The sequence below is a fragment of the Oncorhynchus gorbuscha genome, linkage group LG16, assembly GCF_021184085.1.
Source record: "Oncorhynchus gorbuscha isolate QuinsamMale2020 ecotype Even-year linkage group LG16, OgorEven_v1.0, whole genome shotgun sequence".
Taxonomy (NCBI): domain Eukaryota; kingdom Metazoa; phylum Chordata; class Actinopteri; order Salmoniformes; family Salmonidae; genus Oncorhynchus; species Oncorhynchus gorbuscha.
The window spans coordinates 28,179,583-28,197,678 of NC_060188.1; the positions used below are offsets into that span (position 1 = coordinate 28,179,583).

The 18,096-nt window shown below is 42.8% G+C and overlaps 1 protein-coding gene across 1 annotated transcript; it reads right to left on the minus strand.

The window, feature by feature from the left end:
- Positions 1-13,644: 13,644 nt before the first annotated feature.
- On the minus strand, positions 13,645-16,215 carry LOC123999457 (keratin, type I cytoskeletal 13-like). The gene is made up of 7 exons (XM_046305278.1): positions 15,655-16,215; positions 15,465-15,547; positions 15,056-15,212; positions 14,683-14,844; positions 14,441-14,566; positions 14,122-14,342; positions 13,645-13,873 (listed from the first exon to the last, which is right to left on the minus strand). The coding sequence occupies exons 1-7, from the start codon at positions 16,153-16,155 to the stop codon at positions 13,753-13,755; spliced, it is 1,371 nt and encodes a 456-aa protein (XP_046161234.1). The 5' UTR covers positions 16,156-16,215; the 3' UTR covers positions 13,645-13,752.
- Positions 16,216-18,096: the final 1,881 nt, after the last annotated feature.

An 18,096-nucleotide genomic window follows, 5' to 3' on the forward strand; every position in this document is an offset into this window, starting at 1 on the left:
AAATGACTTGTGTCATGCACAAAGTAGATGTCCTATCCGACTTGCTAAAACTATAGTTTGTTTACAAGAAATTTGTGGAGTGGTTCAAAAGCGAGTTTTAATGACTCCAACCTAAGTGTATGTAACCTTCTGACTTCAACTTTAAGTAAGATAAGTAGTTGATTGATCTAAGCTGACATGGAATTGTTAACATGGATCATTTAGCTATTTGATTTGTAATTTTGACCCTTTTATCTATCAAGAAATAATATATGTATATTTTTTGATAAAATCTTGAATTTGGCCTTTCCTGCTACAGTATAGCCCATAGGAAAATAGATAGTCAAAAAATGTATTATATGAAATAAGGTTTTGAAGTGTCTGACCTATACCTAGGAAATATAAGAAAGCTCAGGAAATAAATAAATAAATATATTTTTTGACACATATTTAACACTTTATGTTTGTTGGCAGAAAACTACCTCCATACTTCCATTTATTTGTATGGGTTACCTTTAGTCGAGACCCGGGACACTTGTGGGGGTCGTAGAGCAAAACGTAGATCACCATTGTTTTTGTGAGAATCTCCCCGTTCTACATTAGTGTCATAACTGGATGGGGAAGGATAGGGGGATCCATCAAGAAGATGCTCATAGGACTACTCAGGTACACTTTAAAAAAACACGTCAGGAGTAAACATTGGCCTGTGATATAGGAAAGATACAATACGCTCCGGGCTATTTCAATCCAACCACATGTTAACTGAAGGGTATTGAAGTTGAGAACAGGAAAGTGGGGCTTTAGAGTCACCTCTGGTCAACAGGGGCCGACAAGACAGAGGGAAAGAGTTGAGTTGTGTGTGTGATGAAGTCTCACCCTAGTGTGCGGCTCTCAGAGTACTCCATCCTGCGGGCAGTGATGGAGGCAGCCAGGTTAATAAAGCTGCGGGAGGGTGTGGTCCGGAGGAGGGGGGAGGACAGGGGCAGGGTGGCACACAGTGCTGACAGGACCCCACAGCTGCCCAGGGAGGAGGAGGAAGAGAGGTTTAGCCTGCTGTGGTGAATATTTTTGGTTTGATAGTTTTCAATCTTTTCAAACACCAGCAGAAAATAACTGTGTTTTACAGTATCATAACAAAAACAATCTACATTATTTTGTCCCAGTTTGGTGAAAATCCTCTGATAGTGCGTTTAAATACCAGACTTAAAACAATGAGATCACCCCAAACCCTTTCAAAAGCTCAATACCTTCCACTATGTAGTAGGCCTATCTAAAATGGCTACTAAACTCAAAGACAAAGCTAAGACACCAGAGGGTTATGATCAGAGCACGTTGACTGCACGTGTATGAGCCTAGAAGACCTGCTAGAGGGACCTCCTTCCTCTCTCAGTCCCATGAATCAACTGACTTAACATTCCAATGCAACATCTTGCCATACAGAATATATAGCTGAGTTGATAGCCTTCCCTACATAGTCAGCGAGGCCAGTGGTCCCGAACCTTTTCACTCATGCCCCCCTTTTATCACGGGGGAACATCTCATGCACCTCCATGCCCCACACCTGCCCCAATTGAATTAACTTCTACTATTGTTACAAAACAATATGATAACAAAATTATACAAATGAACTCCTTAAAATTAGCCTTTTAATCAACATGAAACAGAACAAACAAATACCATTAGTCATTCCATATTGAAATCAAGAAGAAAAAGAAGAATAAACCTTCTTTCTTCAGTGCAATGTCACATTCCTATAACTAGAGTGGGCCAATTTTTATTGTGGATTTTCTCAATTTGTAATAAAAATTAAATTGTTTCTGGAAGTATTTTAAGGGTGACTATTAGGTTGCATAAACATGATTAGTGCCCCCCACACACACAATTTAGGCCTACAAATATATTTTCTGATCATTATACAGAGGAGGATAGATTGTTACTGCTAGTCAGAGTCTGGGAGACAGGCAGGCTGCCTCTGACTGGGGGGAGAAACAGGCTTGCTTGTAGTATTCCGTTATATCTATACTATACCGTTTGGATGCTGCAGACGTTTTTGTGAGAAGACCAATTTTCGGGATGTCTCCTGGTCTGACACACAGCGCTGTAGATCCGCCACTTTCCACTGCAGATGCGGAAGGTTGACGGAAGGGCGGATGCGGTGGGTTGAAACGCAGCCCTTGCAGCCCAAGCAACAGATATCTGCAGCTTAAACTGATGGGGTTTGATGGTGATTTTTCTTTCATTATGTTACTTAGATTGAAACACCGGTGCGTCAATAGGGGGTTAGGTAATAATAATAATAATATATGCCATTTAGCAGACGCTTTTATCCAAAGCGACTTACAGTTAGGTCCTGCCCATTCATACTTAATTTTCTATATTCCTGTTCTCTTGGGTGGTTTCACCCTGGAGTAACTTGTTCTGATAATCCTGACACAAAGTGGAGATTAGGAATGGTTGTCAAACTTTTTACTTTTACCTGAATTGTATCATATTACATTTCACAACAAATGAGTGCTGGAAATGACATATTTCATGCAAATATGTTTCATGTAAATAGGTTAGATCATCATGCTGGGACATGTACAGTGGGGCAAAAATGTATTTAGTCAACCACCAATTGTGCAATTTCTCCCACTTTAAAAGATAAGAGAGGCCTGTCATTTTCATCATAGGTACACTTCAACTATGACAGACAAAATGAGAAAAGAAATCCAGAAAATCACATTGTAGGATTTTTAATGAATTTATTTGCAAATTATGGTGGAAAATAAGTATTTGGTCAATAACAAAAGTTTATCTCAATACTTTGTTATATACCCTTTGTTGGCAATAATAATAATAAATGCCATTTAGCAGACGTTTTTATCCAAAGCGACTTACAGTCATGTGTGCATACATTCTACGTATGGGTGGTCCCGGGGATCGAACCCACTACCCTGGCGTTACAAGCGCCATGCTCTACCAACTGAGCTACAGAAGGAAATGCGTCGCTCCTTAACCTGTTACTCCTACCCCCTACTTTTTCGAACATTCTGTTAAAAATCGCGCAACATTTCAGCGCCCTGCTACTCATGCCAGGAATATAGTATATGCATATGATTAGTATGTGTGGATAGAAAACACTCAGACGTTTATAAAACTGGTTAAATCACGGCTGTGACTATAACAGAACGTGCGTTTCATCGAAAAGCGCAGGAAAATCTGATCACTGAAAAGGCGAAAATATATCCATGCGCCACTAGAACCCATTGTTGAATGTGAACCACATTAAATGGGGCCGAGGTTGCAATACCTACAGCTTCCACACGATGTCAACAGTCTTGTTATTTGCCTACGATTTGTTTCTTGGTCAAACGGGCACAAGGTAGCGCCTTTCTTCCGGTCTCCGACCGGATATTTTGGTTGAGATTTACCCGGGCATTATTTCCAGACGTACAGCTATAGAATATACATCGCCTCGTGATCAATTTGATCGCTTATTAACGTTTACTAATACCTAAAGTTGCATTACAAAAGTATTTAGATGTGTTTTGTGAAAGTTTATCGTCGACTTTTCAATTTTAAAAAATGACATTACGTTATAAAACGCTATTTTTTTCCTTGATCACAGTCTTCATAGATCGATATCTAGGCTATAGGGGGCGGAGCTAGCATGTTGGAGTGAACGGCTGTGCGTGAGAGGCTCCTGCAACTTTTTTGCAAAATAATCTAATTTAACCTACTTTATTGCACTTTTTACAACAAACGTTTCTTTCTAATACAAGATTGTAAGTTTTTATATGAAAATGCCGAGTAATAAGCGACCAAAGGACAATAAATCCACAGCAGAGGCCTACTCCCCACTAAACAACGAGACAGACATGACGGGAGGCACATGCAACAACGTGACACTTACAGAACTTACCCGGGCTTTGGGGGAGCTACGTGTTGCTATAGCTGAGGATCTTAAGGCCACTATTGCTGAGCTGGACACCAAAATCGAGAGCGTCATTCGAACGGTCGCCGCATGGCCAGAGTATTGTGGACCTTGAGAAAGCTTCTGAATTCAACGCTGGTAGGATCGACGAGTTAGAGAAGCTATGCTCGTCATTGCAGGATACTGTGCAGAGGCTTTCTGTGAAAGTGGTGGACCTGGAGGGCCGATCCAGACGTAATAACCTTCGCGTTGTTGGTCTGGCAGAGGGGATAGAGGCGGGCTCTCGCCCTACCGACTTCTTCGCCAAGCTACTGAAGGATGCAATGGGATCGGATGTTTTGGATTCGGATCCCCAGCTGGACCGCGCACATCGCTCCCTTGTCCCAGTGCCTGGACCGGGCCAACGTCCTCGCCCAGTAATAATCTGTTGTCACAGTTTCAAGACCAAGGATCTTATCCTGCGTGAAGCTCGAATGAGGGGCAACCTGTCACATAAAGGGCATCCATTCCGTGTCTATGAGGATTATGCGCCCGATGTGGCAAAGCATCGCGCCGACTACAGAGATGTCATGACTAAACTCTACAAACTCCATCTTCGCCCAGCCTTACTTTTCCCTGCAAGACTAAGAATTACCCCGCCTTCCGGTGAGAAGATTTGGCTCTCCTCGGTTTTGGACGCAGAGAAGTTTATCCAGGGATATACACCAATCCCCCGTACAGGTTAGAGTGCCTTGTTAGTGCGTGTTAGGGTCTGCTCATGGACTCGAATCCATACTATACCATATTGGGTGAAAACGTATTAAACGGGCTCAACAAGGGCTACCGAGCATGTAAGACGCTGAGCAGACCAATGGATGGCGGTCAGAGCTCTCATTTAACGTTAAATTCACTTTCATCCCGGCGGTGCTCAGCGATGCATATTTTTACTTCCAGGTTTGATCACTGACACCTTCGGACGGATATACTTATATTCCCCCACTTTTGTTTTGTTTCGTTATTTATTTTACAATCCTTACATCACTCTTACTACCATACCATTTATTTATTGCTTGCGGGGGACTGGGGGTGATGGTTGGGAGGGGGCAGACGCCTGGTTAGCAAGTTGATGTTTTGTGCTGTTCTGCCTTTGTCTGGCCGTGGGCCTCTCTCCCGACTAGAGTCCCACCAGCCCTCTGTAGTGCTTATGTATGTGTAGGTGTGCGTAAATATAATTACTATTTGTACTTTATTACTATTTTCTCTTAGCATTTTAGTATTATGTATGTGTATATTTTAAATCAGTGTAGATTGTTATTCTGGGGTATGAATGTTTGTATGTGTATGTGTGCATATGGATGTATATACATATTCTTTAAATATATATTTTTATATATGATTTTTTTTGTGTGGGTATGTATACATACATGTATATGTATGGGTGTGTGTGTGTGTGTGTGTGTGTGTGTGTGTGTGTGTGTGTGTGTAGATATATATGTGTGTGTGTGTGTGTGTGTGTGTGTGTGTGTGTGTGTGTGTGTGTGTGTGTGTAGATATATATATATGTGTGTGTGTGTGTGTGTGTGTGTGTGTGTGTGTGTGTGTGTGTGTGTGTGTGTGTGTGTGTAGATATATATGTGTGTATGTAGATATATATGGGTGTGTGTATGTGTGTGTATGTATGTGTGTGTGTATGTGTGTATGTATATGTATATGTATATATATATATATGTGTATGTATATATATATATGTGTGTGTGTGTGTGTGTGTGTGTGTGTGTGTGTGTGTGTGTGTGTGTGTGTGTGTAGATATATATGGGTGTATGTAGATATATATGGGTGTGTGTATGTGTATGTGTATGTATGTATGTGTGTATGTATGTATGTGTGTATATATATATATATGTGTATATATGTGTGTGTGTGTGTGTGTGTGTGTGTGTGTGTGTGTGTGTGTGTGTGTGTGTGTGTGTGTGTGTGTGTGTGTGTGTAGATATATATGGGTGTGTGTGTGTGTGTGTGTGTGTGTATGCATGTATGTATATATATATATATACATATATATATATAAGGTATATATTTTTACTTATTTTTTATTAAACATTTTTTATGGGGGGAACGTTTAATTTAACAAATCCTTGTTCCGATCTCCTGACCCACAGTATGTAAAGGTACGGCTGACTAGGTCGGTTGCGGATGGTTTATTTTTTGACCGGCAGTGCTTAGCAATATTATCCTGAGGCTATATCTTGCTTATTTCTGGGATTGACCCAGGATGACGCTTAAATGCGCAATATGTTTAAGTTGCAACTTATTCGGTTTAGGTTTATTAGATGCTAACTGAACACTTAACTCGCGAGCCTCCTCAGTTCATATGTTAGTAGAAGTTCTAGGATAGTGAGAGGTGAACGTATAGTTGGTATTTTATTTTTGTTTTACCTCTGGTTCGAGGTCGCGCCGTGCTTTTTTGGCATCGGCCAGACAATGTGTTTATTTTTATTTTTCCTTTTTTTTCTCTCCTGTTTGTACATTCCTGTTAAAGGTGGGTTGATGGGGGTAAGTGTTGTGGAAATTAGGGGAACAGGGGGAAGTAAAGGTGCTTGCAGGGGGAGGGTGGGTTGGATACTGCTCGGGTGTGGGTGCTACATATGCTGATCGTGATGGTTTGGTGCGCTTTCTTACCTTTTTATCAAGTTACATGATATGCAGGCCACCATAGGAACTACAAACGAGAGGAGGGCGGGGCTTACATTCACTTCCTGGAATGTCAAGGGTCTAAACGAACCAATTAAGAGGGCAAGGTCCTAGCCCACTTGAAAGCACTCGTCTGATATTATATTTTTGCAAGAAACCCATCTGAAGAATAACTCTCATAGCAGACTTAGGTGTAGGTGGGTGGGGCAAGTGTATCACTCTAACTTCTCTGCCAAAACGAGAGGCACAGCGATTCTGGTACGGAAAGGAATTCCCTTTCTACATAAAACCACTATTGCGGATAAAGAGGGTCGGTATGTGATCGCAATAGGAGAAATCCACTCTACCTCAGTAACTCTACTAAATATCTATGGGCCAAACATTGACAACCCCTCTTTTTTCAAAAGAGTCCTTGCCCTGATTCCAGATATCTCCCATACTAACCTGGTCATTGGAGGGGACCTTAACTGTGTGCTAGACCAATATTTGGATAGATCCTCTACCCGGCGAACCCCTACCTCCTATTCAAGCGAATTCTTGAATACCTACATAAAAAATTCAAACTTGTTTGATATATGGAGGATCGCTAACCCTACGGGTAGGGAATACTCCTTTTACTCTCATGTTCACAAGGTTTACACTCGAATTGACTACTTTTTGTTGGATGCTAGACTACTCCCCTATACCTGTAATGTGAGGTATCATGATATTATAATCTCGGACCACAGTCCACTCACCTTCTCCCTGAGATTGGGTGACATTGTACCAAACGAGAGGGTCTGGAGGTTGAATCCTCAGCTCCTCACAGAACCAACATTCTGTGAATATCTTAAAGACCAAATTAAATTTTTCTTTGATACCAACGACAACACAGAGACCTCCCCAGCATTATTGTGGGAAACACTGAAGGCTTATCTGAGAGGCTGTATCATCTCCTTTCAGGCTGCCAGGAGTAGGCAAAACAGAGGAAAACTGGAAGAACTAGAGGGACAAATTCACTTACTGGATAGGAGAATGCTAGCCACCCATCTATGGAGAAACATAAAAAAATTACCTCTTTAAAATTTGAATATAATCAGATTCTCTCAGCTAAAATCGCTAAATCTTTTCTCTATGCCAAGCAAAAATATTTTGAGTTTGGTGACAAACCACACAAATTACTCGCCAGACAACTTCGAAAAAATGTGAGTGACCGAATGATTCACAGGGTTAAATCTGCATCTGGGGAATTACTCTCTTCCCCCAAAGACATCAATGACAGATTCCGGCAGTTTTATGAGACTCTATATACATCTAAAGCGGATCCTAACCCCTTAATTATGCAAACATTTTTGGAGGACTGTAATCTTCCTGCCCTGAACCAGGAAGATTCTAACTTCCTGAATAAGGAAATATCTCTTGATGAAATCCGAGAAACAATTAAATCTCTAAAGAGTGGCAAGACCCCGGGCCCAGATGGATACCCTGGTGAATTCTATAAAACATTCAGCAACATGCTCTCCCCCTATCTGCACAAAATGTTGATTCAGGCCAATGAGGATGGAGCTCTCCTTCTACTTTGGATGAAGCGTTCATTACAGTTATACATAAGAAGGGTAAAGATCCAGAAGAGGTAGGGTCATACAGACCAATATCTCTCCTTAATACAGACCAAAAGATTTTAGCAAAAACTCTGGCTAACAGGCTTAGCACTTTAATTGGCAAATTGGTCCATTCGGATCAGACCGGCTTTATCCCTAACAGAAACTCATTCTTCAATCTCAGGCGCCTCTTCAATATTATGTATTCTCAGAGGTTACCCAACGTGGACCTTGCCGTCATATCTCTTGACGCCGAAAAGGCCTTTGACCAAGTTGAGTGGCCCTATCTATTCAAGGTCCTACAGAAATGTAATATTGGAGATGGGTTCATAAATTGGATCCAGCTTTATATAGGAACCCCTGTGCCAGAATACTCACTAACCAATCATTGTCGCCCGATTTAACCTCAACAGGGGGACAAGGCAGGGTTGTGCGCTGTCGCCTATGCTCTTCGCCCTAATTATCGAACCGCTCGCTCAGACGATTAGATCTCATGCAGCAATACACGGCTATAATACTAAAGATACGCTAAATAAGATCTCCCTATACGCAGATGACATCCTCCTCTATGTAACAGAACCCCAGGCTAGTATCCCAGCTATTCTTGATGTGATCAATTTGTTTGGTACCTTCTCGGGATACAGAATAAATTGGAACAAGAGTGAATTAATGCCCATACGGTCGCAAAATACCTCCTGGCTAGAACATCTCCCATTTAAGTTATCTTCAGAAAAATTTACCTACCTAGGAATTGTAGTTACCAAACAATACTCCTTACTATTTAAAGAGAATTTCCCCTCTCTGATACAAAAACTCAAAGCAAACATACTATTTTGGAGAACTCTCCCAATTTCTCTGCTCGGAAGAATTAATGCCATTAAAATGGTCTTCCTCCCACAACTGCTCTACCTATATCAGAACATCCCAGTATTCATACCTAAATCCTTTCATAAACAACTGGACTCAATTATCAACCCTTTCATCTGGGATTATAAAACACACAGGATAGGTAAAAAACACCTCTGTAAATCCAAGATGGAAGGAGGATTGTCTCTCCCAAATTTTATATTTTATTACTGGGCCGCTAACCTCCGCATTGTTACGTTTCTGTTGGATGACGTACTCCCGGCATCCAGCTGGCTTAGTATGGAGCGGGAGGAGTGTCACCCCTTCTCTATTGGCGCTGTGATTTTGTCGCCTGTCAATCTGGAGATGTCACTTTATTGTAACAATCCTATAATACATAGCACAGTCCGAATCTGGAAGCAAATTAAAGTCCACTTTGAGCTCAGACCAATGTCATTCATGCTCCCTATCGCCAGGAATCCCTCCTTTGCCCCTTCTAACCTTGATAACACCTTTGAGCGATGGGGAGAGTTGGGGATAAGCACCATAGGGGATTTATACATAGAAGGGACCTTTGCTTCCTTTGAGCTGCTGAGGGAAACTTATAATCTTCCCAGAAGTAATTTTTTCAGATACCTACAAATTAGAGACTACGTTAGAAAACACCTCCCAACATTTGAGAATGCTAAACCTTCCATGTTTGACGGATGCATGAAAATATGCCCCACCTCAGATAAACTGATATCGCGTCTATATGATGCTTTTCAATCTGTTAGCACACCTTCTACTGATGCCATCAAGGCAAAATGGGAGGAAGAACTAGGGACTGACATCTCAGTGGCAGACTGGGAAGAGAGCTTGGAGTATATCCACACATGCTCCATTAATTCCAGACATCGTCTCATACAATTCAAGGTATTACACAGATTACACTATTCCAAAACTAAACTGCATAGGATATTTCCTGATACATCCCCTACATGTGATAAATGTCAGGCCACGCAGGGTACACTACTCCACTGCTTTGCCCTATGCTCTAGCTTGCATGGTTATTGGTGTGGAATTTTTAGGATCCTCTCTGAAGTTTTGGAGACTTCAATAGATCCAGACCCGCTTCTGATAATCCTGGGAGTATCTGAGTCCCTAAACAGATTAACCAACCCCCAAAAACAACTAATCTCGTATGGTCTCATCTCGGCAAAAAAACTAATCTTGTTGTTTTGGAAAAGGAGGGAAGCGCCCTCTACCAAATTATGGCTCAGTGAATTGGCAAACACTGTACACTTAGAAAGAATTAGATATATTCTGAACAATAAATTATCAACATTTGATAAAATCTGGCAGCCTTTCCTCTCCTACTTGGACGAGTCGGCGCTGTGAATTTGTACTTATTAACGCACTCTCAATGGTAAAATTTTTATCTACCTTTGGGCAGCGTGTGCTGGCCCTACCACCCGAGCAGTTGGGAGGGGGGGGGGGGGGGGGGGGGGGGGGATAGGGGATAGGGGGGACATCTTCCCTCTTTCTTTCTACGTGTCCTTGTTTTGTATGTCGTGTTCTGTATTATTTGTTCTGCACCCAGAACTCTGGGTCTTGTTGTTCCTGTATGCTCTTTTATGTTTAGATAAGAATTGTATACCTGTCATGTATACCTATACACCATTCTTGTGTGTGTTTAATAAAAATATTTGAAACGATATCTAGGCTATATATGGACTGATTTAATCGAAAAAAAAGACCCAATAGTGATGTTCATGGGACATCTAGGAGTGCCAACAAAGAAGATGGTCAAAGGTAATGAATGTTTTACATTTTATTTGTGCGTTTTGTGTAGCGCCGACTATGCTAATTATTTTGTTTACGTCCCCTGCGGGTCTTTTGGGGTGTTACATGCTATCAGATAATAGCTTCTCATGCTTTCGCCGAAAAGCATTTTAAAAATCTGACTTGTTGCCTGGATTCACAACAAGTGTAGCTTTAATTCAGTACCCTGCATGTGTATTTCAATGAACGTTTGAGTTTTAACGAGTGCTATTAGCATTTAGCGTAGTGCATTTGCATTTCCAGATGTCTAGATGGGACGCCTGCGTGTCGGGTAGGAGCAAGAGGTTAAATGCATTGCTTTCTCCAATATAAACATGGGGGCCATACTTGCGAACATAAGCAAGCGTTAAGTTAAATGGGTTCTCAAGCACAAAATGCAAATCAGCCAGTGAAAAGCATCAATTTACTTGCATGTGACTGAACTCAAAATTGTAGCTGGTCCCATCAGATAACGTACCTTTGAGAAAAAAATGTAATTACTCGTTTAACAAAATTGTATTTATCTGTTATTTTACCAGGTAAGTTGACTGAGAACACTTTCTCATTTGCAGCAACGACCTGGGGAATAGTTACAGGGAAGAGGAGGGGAATGAATGAGCCAATTGTAAACTGGGGATTATTAGGTGACCGTGATGGTTTGAGGGCCAGATTGGGAATTTAGCCAGGACACCAGGGTTAACACCCCTACTCTAAGTGCCATGGGATCTTAAATGACCTCAGAGCGTCAGGACACCCGTTTAACGTCCCATCCGAAAGACGGCACCCGACACAGGGCAGTGTCCCTGGGGCATTGGGATAATATTTTTTTAGACCAGAGGAAAGAGTGCCTCCTACTGGCCCTCCAACACCACTTCCACCAGCATCTGGTCTCACATCCAGGAACTGACCAGGACCAACCCTGCTTAGCTTCAGAAGCAAGCCAGCAGTGGTATGCAGGGTGGTATGCTGCTGGCTACAGCAACATCTCTTTCTCTAAGCAATTGTATTAGTATAAAATAATTTCCCAATTTTTTTTAACATAAAATATAGCTCAGTTTCTGAATTATTTTAAACAGTCATTATTGCTCATCTTTATAAAAGGTGTAAATAATTTCCGACCCCACTGTATATGCACATTTGTCAGGTGGTATAGGAATTGTGTCATCTATACTCATTACCTTTCGATCTGGAACATTTTTAATGTTTCACTTCACTGAATACATCCCAGGTCAGTTATTCATATAATGAATACAGAGTGGACTCGCAATGACAGAGGTCAAATGTTTTCTGTAAGTCTTCACAAGGTTTTCACACACTGTTGCTGGTATTTTGGCCCATTCCTCCATGCAGATCCCCTCTGGAGCAGTGATGTTTTGTGGCTGTTGCTGGGCAACACGGACTTTCAACTCCCTCCAAAGATTTTCTATGGGGTTGAGATCTGGAGACTGGCTGGGCCACTCCAGGACCTTGAAATGCTTCTTACGAAGCCACTCCTTCGTTGCCCGGGCGGTGTGTTTGGGATCATTGTCATGCTGAAAGACCCAGCCACATTTAATCTTCAATGCCCTTGCTGATGGAAGGAGGTTTTCACTCAAAATCTCAAATTAATGACCCCATTCATTCTTTCCTTTACAGGGATCAGTCGTCCTGGTCCCTTTGCAGAAAAACAGCCCTAAAGACTGATGTTTCCACCTCCATGCTTCACAGTAGGTATAGTGTTCTTTGGATGCAACCTAGCATTCTTTGTCCTCCAAACACGACGAGTTGACTTTTTACCAAAAAGTTATATTTTGGTTTCATCTGACAATCGGACATTCTCCCAATCTTCTAATGGATCATCCAAATGCTCTCTAGCAAACTTCAGACGGGCCTGGACATGTACTGGCTTAAGCAGGGGGACACGTCTGGCATTGCAGGATTTGAGTCCCTGGCGGCGTAGTGTGTTACTGATGGTAGGCTTTGTTACTTTGGTCCCAGCTCTCTGCAGGTCATTCACTAGCCCCCCCCCGTGTGGTTCTGGGATTTTTGCTCACTGTTCTTGTGATCATTTTGACCCCACGGGGTGAGATCTTGCGTGGAGCCCCAGATTGAGGGAGATTATCAGTGGTTTTGTATGTCTTCCATTTTCTAATAATTGCTCCCACCGTTGATTTCTTCAAACGAAGCTGCTTACCTATTGCAGATTCAGTCTTCCCAGCCTGGTGCAGGTCAACAATTTTGTTTCTGGTGTCCGTTGACAGCTCTTTAGTCTTGGCCATAGTGGAGTTTGGAGTGTGACTGTTTGAGGTTGTGGACAGGTGTCTTTTATACAAGTTCAAACAGGTGCCATTAATACAGGTAACGAGTGGAGGACAGAGGAGCCTCTTAAAGAAGAAGTTACAGGTCTGAGAGCGAGAAATCTTGCTTGTTTGTAGGTGACCAAATACGTATTTTCCACCATAATTTGCAAATAAATTCATTTAAAAAATCCTACAATGTGATTTTCTGGATTTTTTTGTCTCATTTTGTCTGTCATAGTTGAAGTGTACCTATGATTAAAATTACAGGCCTCTCTCATATTTTTAAGTGGGAGAACTTGCACAATTGGTGGCTGACTCAATACTTTTCTGCCCCACTGTATATGTAGGTTTATTTAACATCTACTTGCATCCCTAAACCCAACACTAGGTGACACCCGTACTTAGCAATCACCAAGTTCCACCTTACCACTCACAACTGAAACTATTTCATGAAGTTGAATTAAATAGGCACAAATGAAATCATTCATGGAACCAAAGCAGACATTTTGTGAAAAAACAATAGTATAATTTTAGCCTGTTATGAAGACAAAGTAATTGAACAAACAAAGGATTTCAGATGTATTATTTTTTATTGCTGTTGCCTTCCAGAAATGCACTGGATGTTTAGTGAGTCAGATAATCAGTTGTTGTATTTCCCTCAGTACACTCATGTACTGCATCAGCGGCGTGCATAGGAAGAAGCTGAGGATTGGGTGGAGGAGACCACTTTCCCATCCACCACCTCTTCTACCACTGTGATGACCTTCCTGGTGCTGGTAGAGGAGGAGGAGGAGGAGACACTGTGGACCAAACAGAAAACACCAATGAGCACATAATCGACTGTACCCAACACAATATGGCAAGGTCTTACCTTGCAAGGTTTTGACATGATTCTACTGGTAGTGTACAAACTGGTGGGGCCACTGTTTTGCTTCTAAGAAAGTAAGTGAGTCTAGCCTAGAACTTGCTCAAAGTTTAGTATCAGAACACCCATGATAGCCTAAGAATAACATTTGATGGACTAATAGAATAGGCTTGTTTGGTTCACCTTCTGGCCTCTCCGTCCAGCAGTCTCCTGTACTCAGCGATTTCCATCTCCAGCCTGGTCTTGATGTCCAGCAACATCTTGTATTCCTGGCCCTGGCGTTGCAAGTCAGCCCTGAGATTTACCAACTGTTCCTCCAAGCTAGTCACCTGCATCTGATAACCCGACAGCTGCATGGAGTAACGGTTCTTTGTCTCTGCGAGGGTATTTTCCATGGATGATTTCTATTGGAGAGAAATGAAGAGTAAACAAAACATCAGGAAGTAGTTGTGCAAATTCATTGATGGGTGGCAGACATTGAAACATTCTTGAACAATCTTACCATGCTTATTTGTGATTGCAGTTCGATTTCAAGACTCTGCAGTGTGCGTTTGACTTCTGAGATTTCAGATCTGGACGTTTGGATAACTTCTGTGCTGATTGAGACCTCCTTATTCAGCGCCTCGGTCTGTGGAAAACACCATCCAAAATAATGTTTTTACATGAACAATTAAATTGATGGGACATTTTGGACATCATGGACCTAAATTATGCAATCATTTTTACAACGATAAACAGTATTACCTTGGCGTGGAACCAGCCCTCCAGTTCTCTGTTGTTCTTGGCAGCGACAGCCTCGTAGTGTTCGCGAATCTCAGCCATGACTTTGCTGAGGTCTTCCTGTGGTCCAGCGTCAACCTCCACATGGACCTGGCCGCTCATCTGGGCACGCATGGACAACAGCTCCTGCAGAAGGACAATGAAACAGATTTTGGTCTGTAGGTCATCATCATGGTTCAGAAAGTGGTTCTCGATTTGTTCAAATGTTTCTGGATTTCAATACATAGATTATGATGTAAGACTTGCTCACAAAAATGTTGTACAGTAATGCCTGGCTGGATCTGTTATTTTAAGACCCGACACTATAGATAGGCTAGTATGGGAATCAGAACCTGACCTCCTCATGGTTTCTCTTGAGGTAGACCAACTCCTCTCTCAGCCCCTCAATCTGTATGCTCAGGTCCTTCTTGGACATATTCAGCTCTTCCAGAACACACCTCAGCCCAGCGATGTCTGCTTCCACTGACTGACGCATGGACAGCTCGGTCTCATACCTACATAATAAAACATACAATGATTTACAGTGTACCAGTGTGTCTCAACTTGCTCTGTAATCATTGAACCTGAGCTATTTCACGGTGTGAGCTTTTTTACATGACAGATGGCATCAATATTTTTATTTGTACACTAGACCGGAATCATCACTCACTTTTCTGGTATTGAGTCAATACTGGTATTCTGGTATTGAGACAATATTTGTCTGAGTGAGTGGACAAAAGATTTGCCAATTTGGTGAGTGAACTCACTTCATTCTGAAGTCTTCAGTGGCAAGCCTGGCATTGTCAATGCTTAGATGGACAGCACCATTCACACGGATGGCTTCCTGCATCTGAAAATGAAATGGATGCTTTTGTTTCTAAATAAAATACATAGTGCAGGTTTTTCAATATGTGGCATGAAATAAAAGTGTAACAGTACTGGCATACAAAAGCTTACCTTGGATTGGAGGTCTCTGATGATGACATGGGATGAACCATAGTCGCGAGCACTGGGGGAGGCCTTGGCCTCGAGGAACTGGCGGATCTTCAGCTCCAGCTCAGCGTTGGCCTTCTCCAAGGTGTGAACTTTCGCCAGGTAGGTGGCCAGACGGTCGTTCAGGTTCTGCATGCAGAACTTCTCGTTGCCGATGACATGGCTGTCACTTCCTCCACCAGACATACTGAAGCTGGAGCCTCCACCGAAGCCAGCACCACCACCGAAACTGCCACCACCAGCAGAGAAGGACCTGGAGGCTCTGGCACTGGAGATGCGCACCCCAGAGCCACCTGCACCCCCATACACGCTGCCGGCCCTAATGCCACTGATGAGGCTGCCTCCACCAGACATGGACATTGACATGCCACCACCACCAGACATGGACATACGCGAGGAACCCATAGATGAGCCCTTCATGGATCTGCTTGAGGAGGATCTGAAGCTGCTGCTGGAGAAGGACATGTTGATGGAGTCTGCTGATGTCTTACTGCTCTGGCTGGAGAGAAGTGAGTGCAGAGCAGTGGGTCTAAGCTGCTTTTATGCTGTGAGAGGAGAGGAGGACACAGACGACACTTGAACTCAATACAGTAATTACTTACTTTAAAAGGGCATGCCAGTCATGCCAAAGTTGTTAGGATTCAAACCTGTTGAGCATACAAAAGCAATTGTTGATTTTAGGCAGTTCTTTCCATTGAATGTCACCAATGCAAAGTCATAGAATTATAATTTTTGACTGTTGAGAAACAGATGACATTTGAAAGTAATCCCTAACTGTAGAACTGGTAGTTAGGATGACCTGACAGCCTTGAGGCCTAACTTGATCTTTAGACTAATACTAGGGTGAGACCAGGATGACACAGTTACTGGATGTGAGAACTCCACCTACATTAACAATCAATCATAGACTATTTCCAAATCATATCTATTGTACTGAACATGACACAATCAAAGTTTCTGTGAAGATTCTAGAGTAGAGTACAGTATTGGTTGACTTGTTTAACATTGTTTTACACTGTAAAGGAGTGTAATGTAGACAGGATTTCAAAACCACATATATATATATATATATATATTATTTATTTATTTTTTATGTAAAAACTGTTTTGTGATAATCAATTGGTAGTTACAGTCTTGTTCCATTGCTGCAACTCCCGTACGGGCTCGGGAGAGGAAAGGGTCGAGAACCACACGTCCTCCGAAACACGGCCCTGCCAAGTCGTACTGCTTATTCTTCCATGTCACGCCTAATCCTGCTCCCTCTTTCCGGCGCTCAACGTCACCGGTCTACTAACCACTTGTCCTGGCAACCCAGATTGCGCACACCTGGCAACCATCATTGCTGAAACCTGCTCCCCATCATTAAGCACACCTGGACTTCATCACCACCCTGATTTCTCCCCCTTCATATAGCCCTCAGTAATCCTGAATCATCAGGTAGTATTTTATTTCTCTCATGTTTATTCTTTCATCATTTCATTATTAAACTCCCCTACACCTGTTCTACTGGGTACGACCATGAAGGAGGTCCTCTGCATTCTCCACCGCCTTCGACACCACTAGCGAGGTTCTCCATACCTCTGATGGAGGACCTCCTACTACGGGTCGTCACAGTGACCTAGTCCCACAGCCTACCCAGCAGTCCGGCCAGGTCACAGATACCGACTGTCCCTTCCGGAGATGTATGATGGGACTCCATCGAAATGCCTTGGCTTCCTACTCTAATGCTCCCTCTATTTCGCCTATCAGATGGGAGCCCCCACCAGCGAGAGGTCCATAGTTGCCACGGTCATTTCCCTGCTGAACGGAAGGGCGTTGGAGTGGGTTATAGCCATCTGGGAGAGAGGAGCTGGGATCCTATGTGAGATTCATGGCTCTGTTCAGGGCGGTCTTAAACCATCCTCCAAAAGGAAGAGAGGAAGGTGAGGGACTTTTCCAACTCCAGCAGGATGCCCAGACCGCTGTGGAGTACGTCCTAATCTTTTGGACTGTGGCAACCTTGCCTCCTCCCTGAACTTAACTTCTTACCTGCACTCCTCTCCTTTTCCTGTCCAAGCCCTGGATATGCGACGATTGGGATCCGGCACAATTACGCACATCACAGCACCACTCACCCTCACCGTGGGACCCAAGCACCAGGAAAGCCTTTCCTTCCTCATCATCTCTGCACCCGTAGACAAAGTCATCCTTGGCCTCCCATGGCTCCATCTCCATAACCCCACCATCTTCTCGTCAAAGATGAGAATCACCACCTGGTGACCAGAATGCTGGAGAACCTACTGTCCCCCGCCCTGTGATTCCATGTTGATGGAGGACCCTGTGAGTTTCCTCCTGCCCCTCAATTGATCCTCCTGTATTGTTGGCCCAGTGTTTTGGGACGTAGATGTGGACATCTGCCAGACTCTA

What these genes read in the sequence shown, in the direction of transcription:
- LOC123999457 (XM_046305278.1), bottom strand. Translation starts at nt 16,155, where the DNA reads ATGTCCTTCTCCAGCAGCAGCTTCAGATCCTCCTCAAGCAGATCCATG. An exon ending in ACTGAAGACTTCAGAATGAA is followed by an intron (nt 15,213 to 15,464) that starts GTGAGTTCACTC and finishes TTTATTATGTAG; the next exon opens with GTATGAGACCGAGCTGTCCA. An exon ending in CTGGACGGAGAGGCCAGAAG is followed by an intron (nt 13,874 to 14,121) that starts GTGAACCAAACA and finishes TTTGGTCCACAG; the next exon opens with TGTCTCCTCCTCCTCCTCCT.